The following is a 21,421-nucleotide window of genomic DNA, read 5'->3' as shown; positions in this document are numbered from 1 at the left end:
TCTCAGGAGTTGGTATGGAAACACAGAGCTAAATGAGGGGAAGAAAAGCGATGACCTTTAGTTTACTTTGCCTGCTATCTTGGATCTAGCCAGTTTGGTCTGGTTTTGTTGTGGGCCTTTGTGGCATCCTGTTGATAGAACACAACTAGCTTCTATGGTTAAAAGCAGTTTCTGCACCCAGGGCCTGGGCCGCATGGCATGGCTGACAAGGACACCAGTCAAGTCAAGGAACATGGCCGACATATTAGCAAGAGCAGCAAGTCTCAACTCTCTGCCTGATTATACTTTTCATGCCAGGAGTTACCATGACCTCAAGTAACCAATTATATAGGGCTTCCCTCCCATAGTGAGTTTCTTGATGAGCCTCCCTGATGGCTTGACAAGCTGCAGTTGGGGAGAGAAGTATGGCTCGTGTTCATTAACTAGCCACCCATGGCCTCCTAGATCTCTAATGAAGCCCCGTTTTTGCACTTTGTCATATTCTTCCTTTATGCAGATTGGTGAATAATTGGATGGATCTGGCCTTTGAGGTATGAGGGGTAGTTGCCAAGTTACTGGTTCTCTGGCCACCCTTTTGGCAGTCGCATCTGCCTTGTTGTTTCCCTCTGCATCCCCCTTTTGGCGACCCCTACGATGAGTTATTACCACCTTTTTTGGAAGCTGTACTACTTTTTTTTTAATCTTTTATTTTGCATTACAAGTTTATTTTTAAAAGGCATATAGACAATAAACAAAGTAAACATCCCATCAAGATCTTAACTTCTGCCAAGTATTATCTGTCCTAGAATTGCTCCATTAAGTCCCAGTCTCTGGACATCTTATTTTTTTTTTTTTTTGGTATGCGGGCCTCTCACTGTCGTGGCCTCTCCCGTTGCGGAGCACAGGCTCCGGACGCGCAGATCCAGCGGCCATGGCTCACGGGCTTAGTTGCTCCGCGGCATGTGGGATCTTCCCGGACCAGGGCACGAACCCGTGTCTCCTGCATCGGCAGGCGGACTCTCAACCACTGCGCCACCAGGGAAGCCCATCTGGACATCTTAAATTCAATAATCGTCTTCATCAGAGTCCATTACTTTTCTTCTGTTGAATTTAACTGTTGTTTTCTTTTCTGTTTGGTGGCTTACTTTTTCAATGATTTCTATTAAACCTTGTTCTGATACCTTCCCAGTTAGTCGTCCATACCGTGCCATCTGTATAAGGTAATTCTCTACTGCTTTAGATTTCTCAGGCTTTACAAGTGCTAAGTTACTTAATCGGGCCCGGGCTGACTGATCCAGAACTTGGGCTAAGATACTGTTTCTCATTTCTGCTTCCCTTTGCTTTGCTTCCTGTTGTGCCACATTGCCAGGGTCCCCATGCTTCGCCTGCAGCTCGGCCAGCCTGTGCTTCTTCAGCGCCTCAAGCTCCTCCTCCGCCATGGTGTGGCCGTCTGGAGCGAGCAGCCGCGGCCACGCTCCAGTCCACTCAGAGAGACCTCTGGGAAGCTGTACTACTTCTAAGAGCTTCAGTATGCTTAAGCCATGTTCCAGCTGTTTATTCTCTGCAGTAAGCATACCTCTTTCCTTCCAAATAGCCCCATGTTCATGAAGGATGGCATATGTGTCCTGGGAATCTGTGTAAACCTTTAAGATCCTCCCAGTCCTGAGCTCTAAGGCTTGTGTGAGAGTTATCAGCTCTGCCTTTTGGACAGAAGTCCCTGGAGGGTAGGCTTCTTGCTTCTGTGACTTGGGTCTAGGAGGTTACAGTGTATCCTGCCAGACTTTTCCGCCTCTCATAAAACTGCTCCTGTTTGTGAACCATTCCTTTTTGGCATTTGGAAGAGGCTCCCTTCCTAGCTCAGGGCAACTGGAAAAGATGGCGTCTGTGGTTTCTATACAGTCATGCTCCAGGGACCCCATTTCTGTGGGTATCAGGGTGGCAGGATTTAGTGCGTGACAGGTTATTATGATAGCCACTGGATTGTCTAAAAGCATAGTCTGAACTTGAATTGACCTTCCAGGGGATAGCCATTCTGTTCCCTTAGAACTTACTAAAAACGTGAATCTGGTGTGGAGTCCATATAGTGAGTGGCTGACCAAACATTAACTTTTCAGCCTCCTTTATCAGGGCTGCAGTAGCTTCCTAAGCACGAAGGCAAGGAGGCCATCCCTCTGTGGCTTGACCCAATTGTTTAGAGAAATAAACAACCACCCGAGTGAGGGTCCCAGGTTTTGACCTAATACCCTAAGGAGATCCTCCTTCTCTCATGAATGTAAAGGTCAAAGGGTTTAAGTAAATCTGGGTGGGTTGGGGGCTAGGGCAGGGGCCTGAAGTAATTGCTTTTTCAATTCTTGAAAGGCCCCTTTGCATTCTGAATTCCATTCAAAACGATCAACATCCTTTCCTTTGAACTTTTCATATAGAGGCCTAGCTAATAGACCATAGTTAGGGATCCAGATGTGGCAAAACCTGGCCATCCCTGGGAAACCCTTAAGTTGTCTTCTAGTTTTAAGAGGAGGTGAGGCTGCAAATGGCTTCTTTCCTTTCCTGGGGCAGGCTTCTCTGACCTTCTGTGAGAATGAAGCCTGAGTGGGTCACCCCAGTTTGTGCTATTTGAGCCTTTTTCTTGGACACCTCATATCCTTTATTGGCTAGGTGGTTCAGGAGGGTTCAGAGCCTTCCTTAATAAGCCTGGCGCTCAGAATGTTGTCTACATAGTGGAGGAAGGTTCCCTCCTCCAGATGTCGATCTTTCAGGTCTTTAGCTAAAGTTTCTCCAAAGATGGTTGGGGGAATTTTTGAACCTTTGGGGCAGGACTGTCCAGCAGTATTATTTTTTTTTACATGTTTGGGTCCTGCCCCTGAAACGCAAAACTTTCTTGTGAGTCTGGGGCTAATGGAATACAGAAGAAGTCATCTTTTAAATCAAATACAGAATACCAGGACTTGGGGAAAATAGAGTGGCCAGCAGGGTGTAAGGGTTAGGGAGGACTGGATGTATAGCTTCATTGACTGCCCTGAGGGCCTGCACCATCTGATACTCCCCATTGGGTTTCTTCACAGGGAGAACGGGTGGTATTACAGGCTTATTAGCATGGTCTAATTAGGTCCTGGTCAGTTAGGCCCTGTATAACAGGGCAATGCCCAGAAGGCCTCCTGATGGAGAGGGTACTGTTTTCTGTTGGGCCATGTGTATCCTGGTTTTTGATGAAGTATCATGGGACTGGCCCCTACAGCTTGTCCCACCCATCCCTAGGCTCATACCTTGGGATTTACTCCATGGAGGTCGACTTGCTGTGTGTGCGGAGGTTTGTCCTCAGCTGTTAACATTACCATCTTGTGCCCCTGTCTAGGGGACGCCAATCTCTAGTTTGTCTCCCATTAGGTGGATAGTATCTCCCAATTTATGTAAGATATCTCTTTCTAGCAGGGGGATAGGACATTCAAGAACATATAGGAAGGGATAGGTGAGTGTGTATTCATCCAATTTACATTCTAATGGCTCTTTGAATGCCTTTTCTTGGGCCTTCCCTGATACCCCCATAATTTTACAACTCTTATGACTGAGTTTGCCTGATCTGGTGTTCAGAACTGAGTAAGTGGCACCAGTGTTGATTAAGAATTCGACAGGCTTTTCCCCCTATGTCCACTGTCAGCTGGGACTCCTCGGGGGGCTCAATTGAAGTGCCAGCTTAGGAGCCCCCTGACCCCATCATTCTTCATTGGCTTGGACCGTCTGCCTTTGAGGGTGGTGGCTGGGATCTGCCATTTCCTCCCTCCTTCCGGGGCAGCGAGGGCATTCTTTCTTCCAGTGTCCCTCTCGTTTACATATGGCACACTGATTGGGTCCTTGTTTCCTCTGTTTGCTATCCCTCGGTGGGAGTTGGGGGTCACTCAACTGGAGTTAAGAGTCTCTGTGGGCAGTTAGTCCAAATTGCCGTGCCGCCCGGTTGACATTGGAGGGCAACGGCCAGTGGGTGGGCTTGCCTCCGTGCTTTTTTATCCTCTGACTTTTTTCCTCCATATCACTGTTATTAAACACCCAGTAGGCAGCCTTGACCAGGTGAGAGGTAGGACTATCTGGTTCTTTTTGTAGTTTCTGATGTTTAAGCCGACACTTTGGGAAATGAAATATGACCTCAGGATTGCATTCCCTTCCAGTGACTCAGAGTCAGTGGTCATATAGATTCAGAGACGTCCCGAGGCACTCTAGGAATGCTGAGGGTTTTTCCTTTGGCTCCTGGTTGATTTCCCTTATTCCAGTTTGTTTCTTTCCTGCTGCCTTGATTCCCTTTAGGATCATATTTTTATAACGGGTCAGTCTCTGTCTTCCATCCGCTTCTCCTTGGTCTCAGTGGTCCCAGTTGGGTTCATTATCTGGGACCACTTGCTTCTCTGGTCTGAAAATAGCATGACCTGCATGATTTCTGTTCTCTATGTCTGCTTCCTCTCAGGCTTTTGAAAAGACTGTGGCTTTTTCTTCCCCCATTAAGAGTACATTGAGGAGGCTCTGGATGTCAGCCTAGGTGGCGTCATGGGTCTGATACGTTCCCCTAATCAGATTCAGGAACCCCTCTGGATCTGCTTTCAACCCCTTACTATGACTTTTCCAGCTACACAAATCCAGAGTGGCAAATGGGATGTGTTCCTGGATGGGATGAGAGCCCTCCTTCTCCAGCAAGGACCTGCTTCAAAGGGAGTACTTGTCCTGGTGGGGTGTTGGCCCCTGGCTGGTAATTAGTCCCGCATTGTGTAGTTGCTGGGCTGGGTTCTGGAGGGAGGGGGCTGGCATGGAGGGGGCCCTTCAGGCCTGTGGCCCCAATCGGGACATATGAAGGAAGAGGGCAGGGAGGGAGCAGTAGGAGTAGGGTTAGGGAAGAGATCAAGGAGGTCCTCAGGGGCGGGTCAAGGACCTACCAGGGGAGGAGAGCCCACATGCCTTTTGAAGGCCTTTGTTGTGATATAATGCCATAAAAGAAAAACACTGGACATAGGGAGTTTCACCCCATTTCTTTTGTCTCTGGCATAGCAGGTCCAACTGTAAAATAGTGTAATTTAGAGACCCATGGACGGGACAACTTTCCCCATCTCCCAGCTGGTATTCGGCCCAGGCTGTATTATATAGGAAGCTTAAATATTTGGGGGTCAGGAGGTCATACCTGAAACACTGCCAGTTCTGCAGGAGGCACCCTACTGGGCTATCCTTCGGTATGGTAGATATTTGGTTCCCCATACCTTAGATGTCCTGACTTGAATTTGTTTCCAGCTACTGAGAGGGCAGTTAGAGTGATTTGTTGGCACAGAATTGTCACAAGATTTGACCCAAATAAGATTTCTGGTTGGGGAAATTTGGAACCAGCACCAAATGTTAATGGATTCCTAGAAAGGCCCCAATAGGGGTCATCCAAATGGCAGGGACTCTGATATAACTGGGGGTCCCCCTTGAATTTGTAACGGCCCATGCTTGAGATAGTCCTTCCTCAGTCAGGATATCCTACAGGAGGTTAGACAGGACAACCTCTGGGCCAGAGCAGCTTAGCCACATTAGTTCCTGACCAGCTTGGTCCCTTAGGGGGTGGCATAGCTCTCTGAGGTGGGGGTCTTCTGTTTCCTCCTTTTGGTTGAAAAGGAGGAGTTTTCTGACTTCCACTGGGTGAGAGTCAAAGGCCTGAGGGATCCCCGTAGGTTATTTACCAGATTGCTGGGGCAGCTGGGATTCTGTGCTGATACCGGGAGGAGAGCCTGTGGAACCCTGGTTGATAAAGAATCCCTCAAGTTTCGCCTTGCCAGCCGAGGGAGGAGAGGTCGAGTGGTGGGTGTTTCTTGTTCTTGCCAGCAGCTCAAGAGCTTCCCAGTAATGGGGTTCCTGGTCTTGCGAGTGGCTCGCAGTGCTCCCTAGCCCACTTCAGAGAAACTAGCACTGACTGGAAGAGAGATCAAGTCACCGGTTGCGTACCTACCTTGGGACCCTTTCTCACTTGGGCGTCTGCAGTGCCTTTTCCTGAACTCAGATTGTGCGACCCTGTTCCGTTTTGTCAGATGGTCCTCGATACCTGGACATCTTCCTGGCCTCGCCTCTTGGCCACTTTCCTTTACCAAACTGAAAGTGACTAGGGAGGATGATACTGTTGACCCCTGAGGTTGGCAAGGACGGCAAAAAGTAAGACAAGTAAGACAAGTAAGACAAATGTGGCCGCTCTTGTCTTGTACTGGGGTTAAGGGGACAGCACTACTGTTGAGGCCAAAGGCAAGACTGCCTGGGCTTCCTCTCATCCCCACCGTCCCCGGGCATCTGGGACCTCAGGAAGGCCAGCCAGAGGCAGCAGGCAGACATACGCGAATTTCAGTCTCTGATCACCAACGATGCCCCAGTGTGATCCCCTCACGGGGGCGCCGTCCAGATTACTCTAGGGGCTACCCTGTGTGTACACCACAACTGGGTATCAGGCTGCTGGGCAGAGTTGCTCTGAATTCGGCCTTAGGCTTCCTGCTGTTCTCTCCCGTCAGAGTGAACTCAAAGACCAGAGTCAGTCATCCTCACACGAACCTCCCAAAGCCTCAGCTGTCCTCCCACTGGAGCTAGGGTGAGCCCAGAGCCTAGTGGATAGGTGCAGGGGAAAAGACCACAGTGCATCCCACCTGGGTGGCCTAAATTTGTTACTTACCCTTTCTCCTGCCTGGTGTTATTGGAGCCAATATAAGACTAAGTTTGGTTCAGAAGCAAAGGGAAGCTTTATTTTTTGATCAAAGAAGGGAGAGGTGCAAGCTTGTGCTTTTGAGTGTACACTCTTCTGGGCAGGCTGTTGGTGGCAGGACTGCTTTACAGGGTTCTCTTCAGCGGGGAGGGGGTGGAGTTCTTATGGGTGGGGTGCAGCTGTGCTGCTCGTGGCTCCAGATTGCAGTGCATCTCTGCATATGGCCCACTGTTGCCATGTTGAATTGAGGTGTCGTCACAGTACTTCTGCTGAGCTGAGGTGATGGGCATAGCCGTTTTGCACAGGGAACTCTGGTCTGAAGTGCTGGATGCTAGGCCTCTGCATGGGGCACCCTATAAGCACACAGGAAAAAAAATGGTTTGACTTTATTTTATGACCCAGCTTCTATTTTTATCTCCCAGGAATTGTTAATGGACATTGCCAGTGACAAAATCATCACACTAGTTCTAAGAATTATGAAGGAATGAAGTAGGTTATGTTAAGGCTAAATAACCAAGTACTGGGGAGGGGTGACGTTTGATGTAAGGTGAACATTGTCTCTGAGAAGGGGACTTTGATGGTGGGGCCTTAAGGACCAGGGAGCAGTCACACTGAAAAGCCAGGAGTGGAGTGGATTGCTCAGAGCATGAACACAGAAGATAACCATTCCAAGGTCCTGAGACTGGAAAGGGCTTGGCTGATCTTAGTTTTATTAAGTCAGTGAGAGAAGGGTGAGGAGTGTCAAGAGCAAATGGAAAAGGTTGGCAGGAGTTAGACCAGGCCCTCCTGTTCACTTGGCCAGTTTAGTGTTTATGTGAGATAGTCAATTTCACTTTGGTCTTTTACCTGCCAACTGGATGCAAAACAGACAACAACAGCAAAACCGTCTCTCTCTAGAACTAGAGGGAGAAGTATCACATTCCTGGAACTGTGTGCTCTGGTGTCTCCTCCCATCCACATGAACCATGTCAGTATATCATCTCTAGCTCCTAATTCAATGCCTGGCCTATATTAGCATTCAACAGTATGGACACAAATGATTTGTAATTGCTGGGAGGTATTTTATGTTTCCTGTTCTATCAGGCATGCTTAGAACTGTGGGATTAGCACATAGGTTTAAAATGATTTGAAGGTAAGAGACTTTTACTTTTAAGACACTATACAGTTGATCCTTTTTTTTTTTTTTTTTTTTTTTTGGTTCTCAACCTGTTTAATATGTAAAAGGGAAGTAGGAACAGTAGGCAGAGTGTCGGTCTTAATACATTCTCGGAATGTTGGCCACCCAGACCCTTATTCTGAATAGCTGATTATCTTTTGTGACTCAGAGAGTTTAAATTCTGGAAATATGCAGTTGATCCTTGAACAGCCTGAGTGTGAACTGCGTGGCTCCACTTCTCCATGGATGTTTTTCAATAGCAAATACTACAGTACTAAACAATCCCTGGCTGATTGAATCTGCAGCTGCAGAACCTGAGATCCAGAGGTACCACGTATACTGAGGCCAACTCTAAATTATAAGGGATTTTTGACTGTGTGAAGAGGGTTGGTGCCCCAAGCCCCTGTTGTTCAAGGGTCAAATGTGCAGTCTTTAAGGGACCAATGAGCCACTAGAAATCAGAGAGAGCCTCCTGGGGCAGACGGTTGTTGATACATTTTGTCAACTTATTGATTATTTTAAATTAATTAATTATTATTCTTTGGCTATTACCTAATCCTTATCTCACTTATAATATCACAGAAGTTTTGGGTTGTTTTTGGAGTGTAGTTGATGTACAATGTTGTGTTAGTTTCAGGTATACAGCAAAGTGAATCAGTTATACATGTACATATATCCACTCTTTTTTAGATTCTTTTCCCATATAGGCCATTACAGAGGAGGATGTTTTTGTTGATTCATTCATCTAAGGTACCTATAGAGCATCTCCCTCATGGTAGGCATTTATGCTGGATGCTGAGGAGACAAAGGCAAACGCTACATGGTCACCATTCTCACCACTTAAGGAGTGAATTGAATATAAAAAAAGGAAATGTTATACAACATCAGTCATGCAGTTACAGAAATCTCTAGAATGTGCAGTGCTGTCATATACAGTGGTGCAATGAGGGTCTAGTCTGGTAGGGAACATATGCAAAATAGCTGTCATGCAAATCATGGCATGCTGACATTTATCACCAACACCTGTTAAATAATGTCAAATGATAGGCTTGGTTGTATGTATGCAAATGACAGAAAATACATAGCAGATTCTTGGGAGTGTACTAATTCTTAGAGATTCTTAATACTTCACTAAGTAATGAGATATAACATAGAGGGTTTTTAAAAGAACTATTTCAATAAAAAAATTTCATAAGATATTGAGAAAATTCTGATTAAAAAGTGAACATATTTTTGACCTTACAAATGTACTCCTGGGAATATTTTCTGAAGATCTATGTGTAAAGATTCTGACACAAAAGTTTTTTGGTTTTTTTTTTAATGCTTTTCTCCTTTTTATTATATCAACATGCCAAGCATACTCCCTCTTCTACTTCTTGTTTTACTGAATCTGGAAGGCTCGTCGCCCAGATTTCCACTAGGCCAATGCCATACCGTCATTCAGATCCCTGTTCGAAGGTCTTCCCTATCAGAGACCATCTACTACTTCTTTTCACTCTTTGTCTTCTTAACCTGCTTTATTATTATTATAGTTTTATTGTAGGACTCAATCACCAGCTGTTATATTTATTTGTGTGCATTGTTTTTCTTGTCTGTCTTTATCCCTCAGTCCCAGAAATGTAAGCTCTGTGAGAACGGAGGCTTTGTATTCCCACTCTGGGACATGGTAGATATGAGCAATGAACACATATTCCATAAATAATCCTTTAACAAATAAATAACATAAACAAAACAAGCTAAATGTCCATCAGTAGGTTATTCACCAGTGCATTAGGTAGCCATATAATGAAACTGTATGCAGCCTTTAAAATGGCATTTTTAGAAATAAATATATGTATATATATTTTTTAATGTGGTAAAATGTTCATAGTAGAGTATAAGAAAAGGTATAGTTTGCAAAGCGGACTTTTCACTGTCCAGTATTATTCTCTCTCTTCCTCTCTCTCTCTCTCTCTCAGCATATACGTAGCATCTTTGTGTGTTTTTATGTGCATATGAAAAAAGAAACAATGTTCATATTAATTATTTCTGAGTGGAGAGAAATCAGTTTAATTTGTTCTTCTTGGAATTTTCTATGCATTTTTAAACTTTGTTATTTCTGTTTCTATTTTTTAACAAGTTTTTGGGTGTGTGTGTGTGTGTGTGTACAAAAAAATCTAAAGTAATAAAGGCATTTTTAATCCTCAAATAGATTAAGCACTTGTGTTGAGCATTGCAGATTTGGGGGGTTTTGCTAGTTTGTCTCTCCAGAGTGCCCCATGTTGACTAAATTTCAAAGTTGTCATTGGATTGTTACCTGTTGCCTCTAATATCTTTATATAGGCAGCCAGTGACATAATGCTTAATTCAGGAATTTGGTAGAGTTTTTATGTGCAAAGGTATACAGTAATATTGCTGCAATGTATGATATTTTAGCATCCTAAATACACACTTTTGAAATCGATCTCTAGTATATGTTTTTAAACAAATGATAGTTTAATGTAAATAGCAAACTTTGTCTTCTGTTTTTAATGTGGCTTTTGAGTTTTTGGTTGCTTACTTTCCTCCTTTCTCTGGCAAATTTAATGTTACTACTGTTACAAAAAGAACCTATTTATCCCTTCAGTCTTTTGATAAGCCTGAGATCCTTAGATATAGTATTTACAAGAAAGCTAATGGTGCTACTGCTGTGAGAGTCTAAAAGGGTAATTTTATGATAATAATGCTCCATACAAATGACAATCCTTAGGCACTCTCTTAGTATTTCCCCCAATATGGATCAGCCCATGAATTTCTGAGAAAGATTAAAAATACATTTTAAACTTCTTTAAACTTTTTAAATGTTAAATGCTTAACTCTTTTAAAAGTGTGACACCGTCCATCCCAATTTTATATTTAGACATATACTAATGTATAATCTCAGCTCGCTGTCCACTTGTAAAAATGGGAATAGACTTGGAGAAATAAGCAATTTCCCAACAGAAAATTGGAAATTCTGCCAACCAGTTCCAGGTGACCTGCCAACAATCAGTGTTAAATTCTCTGGGGTTATTGTTGAAGGGAATTGCTATTAGTGAAGGGCTTCACTGGTGACTAATGATACATAACAAGTACATTGAGGAACTATAGAAACCCCGCAAATGTGTAATTGTCTGGCAACTTTCAGCGGAGACCTTTACTAGCAATTGAGAAAGTGAGATGTGTATAACCTCCATGTAGTTCTCTTACTAAAATATCTGTTTTTAGAGAAATAGGTGAAACGATTATGCCATGCAATTAAATTAAATTAACTGACAAAATATTTCTTTATGACTAAACCGTTTAATGTAGGCATTTGGAATGTGTGGTATCATTTAGAATATGTGCGAATGTGACAATTATTCTGATTCTGAAGTTACATAAGAAGTCTCAGTTTGCAATAAAATCTCCTTGTTTGATATTATTAAGCAATTATGATTAATGCCTGAAATGTAATGTTCCGTGGTTATCATTTCCTGGTTTGCTTGAGTGAGTACATTAGGAATTCATTAAAAATGCGAGCCTTTTAGATACCTGCAAACTACAAATTCAGTGAGGACTTTCTGGAGGTTAGGCAACATTTTTGAATAAGAAACCGTGACTGGGGTGAACCAGGAGCTGGCAGGTAATTATGATGGATTTCTAGTCCTGCAGTGCAGGGATAGACAAATGAATTTGTTCATTGATGTCAAAAATCAAATCCATTCTGATGTAAAAATCTAACTGCAAGACATACCTTCCATTCCTCCAACTCTTAACTATAAAGGCTGAAGCAGGTAAGGCCTCAAACTTAGAAAAGCGGCTAATGCTGATGGATCAGCTATAGATACATGAAGGCAGCTAAGAATCTGATGTTCTCAAAAAGCAGTTTGTCTTAAAGTAGTGAAAATAGTAAAATCAATTGATTACTTGATCAGTCAATCCAGCGTTCCTGGCGTACCTGCCTCACCAGATGGTTGTGAAAAGTAGATGAAATGAAGTATGGAAAAAAACCCAATCTTGTGTTTTTTCTGTCTGGAAAGTGTCATTTAAGGTGTTGACCCAGAGTTAGTTGTGTGGTGGTCAGTCAGTTGACCTTTGTCTGCTTTAGGATAAAAGGCATGCAGTGTAGAACCTCTCCATCCTCTGGGGAGATTGTTGCCAATCAAAGAAGGCTGAGCTCTGGTGTCACTTCCTCTTTTTATAAGGACCCAGATCCCATCATGAGGGCCCCATCATCATGACTTCATCTAAATCTAATTATCTCTCAAAGGCCCTACCTTTTCAAATCATCATAATGGGAGTTAGGTCTTCAACCTGTGAACAGTCTATAACAGGGGGGTATGAGGGCATATCCTTAAAGCCTATAAATCATGACAGGTATACAAAGAGGAGCCAAGATGTCTCTTACTACCATTTTATAGCTTGTGAGAGTTACATGGCAATAAAAAGAAGTCTCCGTACAAAAATTGAGGCAAATGGGACCTGTTACCACAGACAGCCGCTACACTGAAGAGAAAGGACAAGGAATCAGATTTGCCTTATAGCCTTAACTCCTCATTTGTTCTTGGACACATCTGTTCAGTGCTCTACAGCTCTGTTTCCTTATCTAAAAAATGGAAATCATAAAAGTAAGTTGTGTAATATGTATAAAAGTGGTGTCAACCAATGGGCAAATGGAAGGAAGTATTGTCTGTATTAGTTTCCTATTGCTGCCTCAACAAATTACTACAAACTTATTAGCTTAAAACAGTACAAATTTATTATCCTATATTCTGGAGGTCAGAAGTCCAAAGTGAGTCTTCAAGGCTAAAATTAAGATGTAGGCAGGGCTATGTTTCTTTTGGAGGCTCTAGGAGAGAATCCATTCCTTGCCCTTTGTAATTTAGAGAGTCTGCCCGTGTTCCCTGGCTTCTAACCCCACATCACTCCAACCTCTGCCTCTGTTGTCACATTGCCTTCTCTTAACACTCCTGTCTCCCCACTCCCTTTTTTTTATTATGAAGAAACACACAACCTAAAATTTACCATCCTAACTATTTTTAAGTGTACAGTAGTGTTAACTATATGTACATTTGTTTTGCAACAGAACTCTAGGACTTTTTCATCGTAGAACACTGAAACTCTATACCCATTGAATAACTCCTCTTTTCCCCCTCCCTCCTGCCTCAGTCTTATAATGATCCTGATGCTGAAAGTTTGACCTCTGTGCACTGGGGCCGACTCCAATCTTGGAGACATTGGGTGAAGTAGAAAAGAATAGCTTTATTGCTTTGCCAGGCAAACGTGGACACAGTGGGATCCAGCCCCAAAAAACTATGTGTCCCAACCCAGGAGGATTTGATGAGTGGTTTTATAGCAATGGTTCAAGGGTGGGGTTGCTGATAAGATTAGGGTGTGTGAAGGGCTTCCAATCCTCCAATTGTGGTCTCTGGTAATCTTCTTGATGAGCTTCTCTGGTTCCTTTAATGTAGCCTCAGGTGATCTTTCTTGGGTATGAAGAATGCTGATAACTATCTTAAAGAACTTAAAGACATTGTTACTGTATCCCTTGAGATGGAGCCAGGACCCTGCCCCAAGGTTACACTATTGTTTCCTGACTGGCCCATCCCTTGTCTTTGCATCCCTTCCCTTCCTGGATTAGCAACTGTTTGAATCTGCCCTTTGGAACTCAGGGAAGGTCATGGAGGCTGGAGTCAAGTAAGGGGGGGGGGGGCAGAAAGGCTTCCGTGCCCAGGAGCCCCACAGGGTCCTGCTTGGTTTAAGTTCTTGTGATTATATTGGGCCCACTTAGATAATCTAGGATGATATTCTCACCTCAAGATCCTTAATTATGTCTACAAAGTTCTTTTACGTTTGCAGGTTTCAGAGATTAGGATGAGGACATCTTTGAGGATCCATTATTCTCTCTACCACATTATCTGATGAGCTAGTTCAGGTAGTTAATATCAAGAACTTAGAAAAAGAATCAGAAATACTGTAATCAGAAATGCTCAGCAGAGTGAGACATCAACTAATTTTGTATAACTTTAATTTCTTTTCTACAATTAACCTGCATTCTGGGAAAATGCAGTTAGGTACATTAATGGATGACAGAGTCTTGTGGGTTAATTAAGAATATGATTTAGGGTTTCTTTTGAAAGAAACCCATTTGAAACAGATGGCTTGTCTTGTTTTTTTTTTTAAAGTTCTCTAAAGTACTGCCTGAAGGCGAACTATTGTATGTATGTTCTGTAGGCTAGGACACCATGTTGATGTGAGATGCGGGTATAAACCAAGAAGTAACAAGGCTAGTCTTCTTTCCAACGCTAGTTATAACTTTACTTTCCCCCTCTTTTTAATATTAACAAGCCATATGCTCAGGTTTATGACTAAGAGACCAGCTTTATACAAGTCTTCAGGAGAGAGGGCTTCTGTGGATTTGTTTGTAAAGATTAGGGAAATGAGGTCCATCTTGATTCCTTGAATTTTAAAGCTAGAGGGGGCAACAGTGCAATTTGAGGTGCTTCTTGTTTTGTTTTCCCGAATGCCTGAGGGACAAGACAGCCTACGGAGAGATACACAGTATCATCTGAGAATCTAAGAGAAATGTTGCAGGATCCCCCTCAATGAGAACAGAGACTCTGAAGCCAGTTGCCTCTTTCAGGGTGTAGTCATAACCACACGGAGTACATGTTCCTTGAGGGCATAGACCTCTTGGCTGAACTTGATACTCCTGAGTTTATCAGGAGGCACAGTTTCATGAGTTATATTTAAGAAGAGAGGATGAGTGATCTACACTGAGACTTCAGAATGTCCCTCAAAGGGAACCCAGCATGAAAAGGAGAAAGAAAACCAGAGAATGGGGCTTCCCAGTATTTTGGTTCTGCTTCATATTTGGACTGAGTTGAGAGGAGACAGCCTTGTATTCTGGACCCTCCAAAATAAAAAAGGAGAGAATTAAGCACGTGGGAGCTAGAATGATCCCGCATTGCTGGATTCTCCAGAAGTTTGCTGATTGATTGGTCTTCGTACGGGTAGCACGTGAAGCTCTTCAGTTGCTGGACCCACATCTAAGCCCAGCGGATGAGAAGACTGCCACCACCATGGGAAACCTTAGTTCTCTGTTCTGAACTGCCCCTCGCATGCCGCCTGTGAGTGCTATACTCATGCTAAGCCTTCTGAGTACAACCCTAAGAACCCCCTTGATTACCACTCATCCGCTAAATAGGTCTCCAACCAGGGCCACCTAGAATACACTTTCTCCTTTCATTATCTTATAAATTCATAATTACCCTTAAAAGGTTGGTGCATGTGTGATTTCCTTCAGGAAGGTTTTCCCAAAGCCTACTGTGTTGTAAGTCATGACCTCCATCTTCACTTTTAAAATGCTTCTTTTGGCATTTTCAGCTTTTTTGTATCATAACCAATTTAATAGAAGTGTTTCTTTACTGTTTTTTAAACCTGTAAGACTGAGAGGATAAGAAGTGGGACTTATACCTTTCCATATTATGCCCAGTACCTGACATAGGGTCCTGCACATGATAATGAATATGTAAATGAAGGATTGAGTAAATGAACACATGAGCTATTCCAGCCCAAGGCTGTTCTGCTCTAAGATAACTGCATGACTTTTTTTTTAACATCTTTATTGGAGTATAATTTCGTTACAATGGTGTGTTACTTTCTGCTATATAACAAAGTGAATCAGCTATACATATACATACATCCCCATATCTCCTCCCTCTTGCATGTCCCTCCCACCCTCCCTATCCCACCCCTCTAGGTGGACACAAAGCACAGAGCTGATCTCCCTGTGCTATGTGGCTGCTTCCCACTAGCTATCTGTTTTACATTTGGTAATGTATATATGTCCATGCCACTCTCTTACTTTGTCCAAGCTTCCCCTTCCCCCTCCCCGTGTCCTCAAGTCCATTCTCTATGTCTGTGTCTTTATTCCTGTCCTGCCCCTAGGTTTATCAGTACCATTTTTTTTTTTACATTCCATATATATGTGTTAGCATATGGTATTTGTTTTTCTCTATCTGACTTACTTCACTCTGTATGACAGACTCTAGGTCCATCCACTTCGCTACAAATAACTCAGTTTCGTTTCTTTTTATGGCTGAGTAATATTCCATTGTATATATGTGCCACATCTTTATCCATCCATCTGTCGATGGACACTTAGGTTGCTTCCATGTCCTGGCTATTGTAAATAGAGCTGCAGTGAACATTGTGGTACATGACTCTTTTTGAATTATGGTTTTCTCAGGGTATAGGCCCAGTAGTGGGATTGCTGGGTTGTATGGTAGTTCTATTTTTAGTTTTTTGAGGGACATCCATACTGTTCTCCATAGTGGCTATATCAATTTACATTCCTACCAACAGTGCAAGAGGGTTCCTTTTTCTGTACACCCTCTCCAGCATTTGTTGTTTGTAGATTTTCTGATGATGCCCATTCTAACTGGTATGAGGTGATTTCTCACTGTAGTTTTGATTTGCATTTCTCTAATAGTTAGTGATGTTGAGCAGGTTTTCATTTGCTTCTTGGCCATCTGTATGTCTTCTATGGAGAAATGTCTGTTTAGGTCTTCTGCCCATTTTTTGATTGGGTTGTTTGTTGTTAGCTCGTCTCTAAATGTTTGATAGAATTCTCCTGTGAATCCATCTGGTCCTGGGCTTTTGTTGGAAGATTTTTAATCACAGTTTCAGTTTCAGTGCTTGTGATTGGTCTGTTCATATTTTCTTGTTTTTTCCTTGTTCAGTCTTGGAAGGTTGTGCTTTTCTAAGGATTTGTCCATTTCTTCCAGGTTGTCCATTTCATTGGCATATAGTTGCTTGTAGTAATCTCTCATGATCCTTTGTATTTCTGCAGTGTCAGTTGTTACTTCTCCTTTTTCATTTCTAATTCTATTGATTTGAGTCTTCCTTTTTTTTTCTTGATGAGTCTGGCTAATCATTTATCAATTTTGTTTATCTTCTCAAAGAACCAGCTTTTAGTTTTATTGGTGTTTGCTATTGTTTCCTTCATTTCTTTTTCATTTATTTCTGATCTGATCTTTATGATTTCTTTCCTTCTGCTAACTTTGGGGTTTTTTTGTTCTTCTTTCTCTGAATGCTTTAGGTGTAAGGTTAGGTTGTTTATTTGAGATGTTTCTTATTTCTTGAGGTAGGATTGTATTGCTATAAACTTCCCTCTTAGAAGTGCTTTTGCTGCATCCCGTAGGTTTTGGGTCCTTGTGTTTTCATTGTCATGTGTTTCTAGGTGTTTTTTTGATATCTTCTTTGATTTTTTTCAGTGATCTCTTGGTTATTTAGTAGTGTATTGTTTAGCCTCCATGTGTTCGTATTTTTTATAGGTTTTTTCCTGTAATTGATACCTAGTCTCATAGCAACTCCAAAGCCAGAGCCTCAGCTCCCAGCCCCCATCCGCCCCAGTGGGTGAGCAGACAAGCCTCTCTGGCTGGTGAGTGCTGGTCGGCACCAATCCTCTGTGTGGGAATCTCTCTGCTTTGCCCTCTGTACCCCTGTTGCTGCGCTCTCCTCCGTGGCTCCACAGCTCCCCCCCGCCTACCCCCTGTCTCCACCAGTGAAGGGGCTTCTTAGTGTGTGGAAACTTTTCTTACCTCCCATCTCCCTCCCCGAGGTGCAGGTCACATCCCTATTCTTTTCTCTCTGTTTTTTCTTTTGCCCTACCTAGGTACGTGAGGAGTTTCTTTCCTTTTGGGAGGTCTGAGTTCTTCTACCAGTGTTCGGTAGGTGTTCTGTAGGACTTTTTCCATATGTAGATGTAGTTTTGATGTATTTTGTGGGAGGAAGGTGATCTCCACGTCTTACTCCTCCGCCGTCTTCTGCATGACTTTCTTTAGAATCATGCCTGTTACTGTAACATGAGTCTTTATGAAAACAAAGTCTTCATTCATTAAATTTAAGTCATTATTTTACCTAATTTAGAGAAGGCACAGGTTAACCTGTTGGCAGTTACAAACTAAACTTAATAAAACAGACTACTCTTTTGTTGTTGTTGTTGTTTTTGCGGTATGTGGGCTTCTCACTGTTGTGGCCTCTCCTGTTGTGGAGCACAGGCTCTGGATGCACAGGCTCAGCGGCCATGGCTCACGGGTCTAGCTGCTCCGCGGCATGTGGGATCTTCCCAGACCGGGGCACGAACCCATGTCCCCTGCATCGGCAGGTGGATTCTCAACCACTCCGCCACCAGGGAAACCCCAGACTATTCTTTACCTTCTGGTTTTGGAGACAAAGAGTCAAGTGATACGTTTATTATGAAATGGGATACTACATATTAATAATATCAGTGTCTTGTGCTAGGCCCTTATGTGTTAGGTGCTCTGCTAGGTGCACTGGAGCAGAATTTAATTCTTAGAGCCATCTGCTTCCATTATAGAAGGGGGGAGACAGGGTTTGAGAAGTGAAGGGCCTTGCTGTCTGCCCCAGAGCCAGTACATGCCTCAGCTGGGGATGTAAACTTGGCTGCTGCTATTCTGAAAGCTATGCTTTTAACCATTTTGCAACTCTTCCAGATTTGGTCATCTGAAAAGTCTAAAATACTTTAGTCATACATTTTGTTTATGATATGCACTCAAATCAGAATCTCTGTAGAAACAATAGAAAAAAAAAAAGCAAAAGACCTCTGTAACAAGTAGCCAATAGAGGCAGGATCATCTGGAAGTAAAGCAAGATTCATATCATGTAGTTCTGTAAAAAGTAAAGTCGTGTTAATTTAAGAAAATGACCAGTTGAGTGTGAGAGAAGGGACTGTATTAGATTTCCCATAGCCTAGGATTTGCCTGGTTTCAATGCCATTTCTTACCACTCCCCAGGTTCACCATACTGCAATTGTGTTAATTTGCTTCCTGATCTTTGAATTTATCAGCTATTTCTCTCTCTGGGCCCTCGTACCTATCTCTGTCCCCACTTTCTGGAACTCTTTTCTTTAAATGTTTGGATTACTTTGAATGTTTGGATTACTGTCATCCTTTGTGCCTGGAGTATAGTAGACAACCAATAAATACCTTCTGAATAAAGGAAAGAAACAGAGGCACATGAGTTACTGGCTTATTTAGCATAATTTTTATATTGATTTGCATCGAGGTCTCCCTCTCCTACTGTTGTTTGAGATATTATTGACGTTAAGCATGTGCCTTCTTTTTCATTACATCTCCAGAAGATGGAGAGGGAAAATGAACACATCATAATTATTTGGTTTATAACATTATATAAGCTTCATGTGTACAGCATTATATTTTGACTTCTGTATACCCTATAGCATGCTCACCACCAAAAGTTTAGCTTCCATTTCTGATGTACCAGGTTCTTACATATAATAGCCCCTTAAATCCTCAAAACATCTCTTCATAGCAGTTCACAGACATGAAATTTGAGGACAGAGATACTTAATGGTGTAGTCAAAAGTATTAAAACATAGAACCAGCATTGTAACCCAGGTCTATCTGATTCCAGATATTCTGTCTTCTTTCCATTGTACCAGAGTGACCTGTATTGATGAAATAATCAGAAACATTTCTTATGGAAGGGAAGAGGTAAAGGAATAGAGACTAACTTTAGGAGTGGTCAAGAAGGATGTTTGCATAAGGTCGAGGTCATGAATTTCTTTCCTTTAGTGCATCCCATTCCTACTCCTGGGATAATTGTATTAGCGCTGGCTATTGTGGACAAAATCTATTTTGATAGACTCTTGAGAGAACAAGAGGTTGAATGGTATTTTAGTAGAAAATACGTTACCCTAGACAAAGCAAAAGTATACTTTTCTCTTCCAGTCAAATAGGAGAAACAGGAATTAGGATATAGAAGTAGGAACATACTACTTCTAGTAAATCAGAAAGGAAAATAAGAAACTGTAGCCGACACTGAATGCAAAATTGTTCTGCTCTCAAATGCCATTTTGGGTTAGCACATGTAGAGAAGCAGCTCTGTCATTGTATTGAGCAGTGAACCCTATTGTATCAAGTGTGTTATCTTTGACCCTCATAGCTGGTGGTAGTGTGGGAGGGACCAGAATCATGGGCTTTGGAGACAGGCAGATGCAAATTGATTTCCTAGGCAGGTCTTCTAGTTACTAGCTGTTTGATGCTTAGGTCTTTAAACTCTCTTAGCCTCAGTTTTGATCCTGAAAACTCAGCCTCTGTGTACCAGTGCCAAATCAAATCTCAGAGTTTTGGGTGAAGTAGGAAATAATAGCTTTATTGTTTTGCCAGGCAAAGGGGGACACAGTGGGCTCGTGCCTCTCAAAACTGTGTGTCCCAACCCAAGGGGGATTTGATGAAGAGTTTTATAACGATAGTTCAAGGGTGGGGTTGTTGATAAGGATCAAGGTGTGTATAGAGCCTGCACCCCTTTAATCTGGCCTCAGGTGGCCTGATGAGTTTCTGTGGTTCCTTTAATTTGGCCTCAGGTGGTCTCTTGAAGAGCTTCTCTGGATCCTTTAATCTGGAATGAAGAATGCTAACATCCTCCATTTGGGGGGGGGTAGTTTTGTAAAGAGCTCAAAGGTATTGTTATGTGTATCCCTTGAGGTGGAACCAGGACCCTGCCCCAAAGCTGCACTATTGTTTCTTGACTGCTCCTCCCTTGTCTCTGCATCCCCTCCCTTCCCTGATTAGCAACTGTTGGGATCTGCCCTTTGGGACTCAGGGAAGGTTCATGGAGGCTGGAGTCTATTCCCTACAAACAAGAAATGGGGGACAGAAAGGCTTCCATGCCCAGGAGCCCCACAGGGTCCTGCTTGGTTTCAGTTTCTTCAATGAGAAATGAAGCATATCTAACTCTAGTGTTTTGTGGACTAACTTCAGTAATGCTGCAAAACACTTTGCACAGAAAAAGGTGCTTTGTAAAATGAGCTATAGTTACAGTTAATAATAATATTATTAATGTTAACAATAATAATTTGTAATGATTAAGGATATTTCTAATATCTTTGTAATGATAAAGATACTGGAAATAGTAATGGTACATTATTTTGTACATAACATGTAATCATTAAATAGAATTACTTGTAATTTGCTTTTTATGAAGTGGTAAAGTGCATAACAAAGATGCTTTACTTGGGGCTTCCCTGGTGGCGCAGTGGTTGAGAATCCGCCTGCCGATGCAGGGGACACGGGTTCGTGCCCCAGTCCGGGAAGATCCCACATGCCGCGGAGCGGCGGGGCCCGTGAGCCATGGCCGCTGAGCCTGCACGCAACGGGAGAGGCCACAACAGTGAGAGGCCCGCGTACCACAAAAAAAATAAAAAATAAAAATAAAACTTATATTGCAAAAAAAAAAAAAAAATGCTTTACTTGAATTGTATATCACTTATGTACTTTATCTTAAAATGAGACGTTATTCCTTTAATAGATATTTAGTACAGTTATGTATTATGCTGTCTTCCTTCATTTGTTTGAATAATTACTTTCTGACTGGGTCTTATAGAAACCTGATTAAAAATCACCAATAACACTGTTTCTTTACTGTTCTTCATGTTCTTTAGTAAGGTGTGAAAAATAATTATATCTATTAACAAAAACTGACTAGTTAAGCAGCTCAGCATCAGTATCTTTACCTTTACTTGGCCTGGATTTTCAAAATAATCCATGGCCATTTTTTAAAAGTGA

General features: G+C 42.5%; 1 protein-coding gene and 1 pseudogene across 1 annotated transcript in view; one reads left to right on the top strand and one right to left on the bottom strand.

The window, feature by feature from the left end:
• Positions 1 to 1,043: 1,043 nt before the first annotated feature.
• Positions 1,044 to 1,418, bottom strand: LOC131746169 (programmed cell death protein 5 pseudogene; annotated as a pseudogene).
• Positions 1,419 to 6,097: 4,679 nt separating this feature from the next.
• Positions 6,098 to 21,421, top strand: part of LOC131746460 (leucine-rich repeat-containing protein 37A3-like) — a 69,571-nt gene continuing 54,247 nt past the window's right edge. The window contains 1 exon segment of the mRNA XM_067021542.1: positions 6,098 to 6,138. Coding sequence (XP_066877643.1) covers positions 6,098 to 6,138 — 41 coding nt within the window.

This window comes from Kogia breviceps, chromosome 19, assembly GCF_026419965.1.
Source record: "Kogia breviceps isolate mKogBre1 chromosome 19, mKogBre1 haplotype 1, whole genome shotgun sequence".
Classification (NCBI taxonomy): domain Eukaryota; kingdom Metazoa; phylum Chordata; class Mammalia; order Artiodactyla; family Physeteridae; genus Kogia; species Kogia breviceps.
The sequence above is the reverse complement of the archived record's forward strand: the minus strand, read 5'-3'. Positions and strand labels throughout refer to the sequence as shown.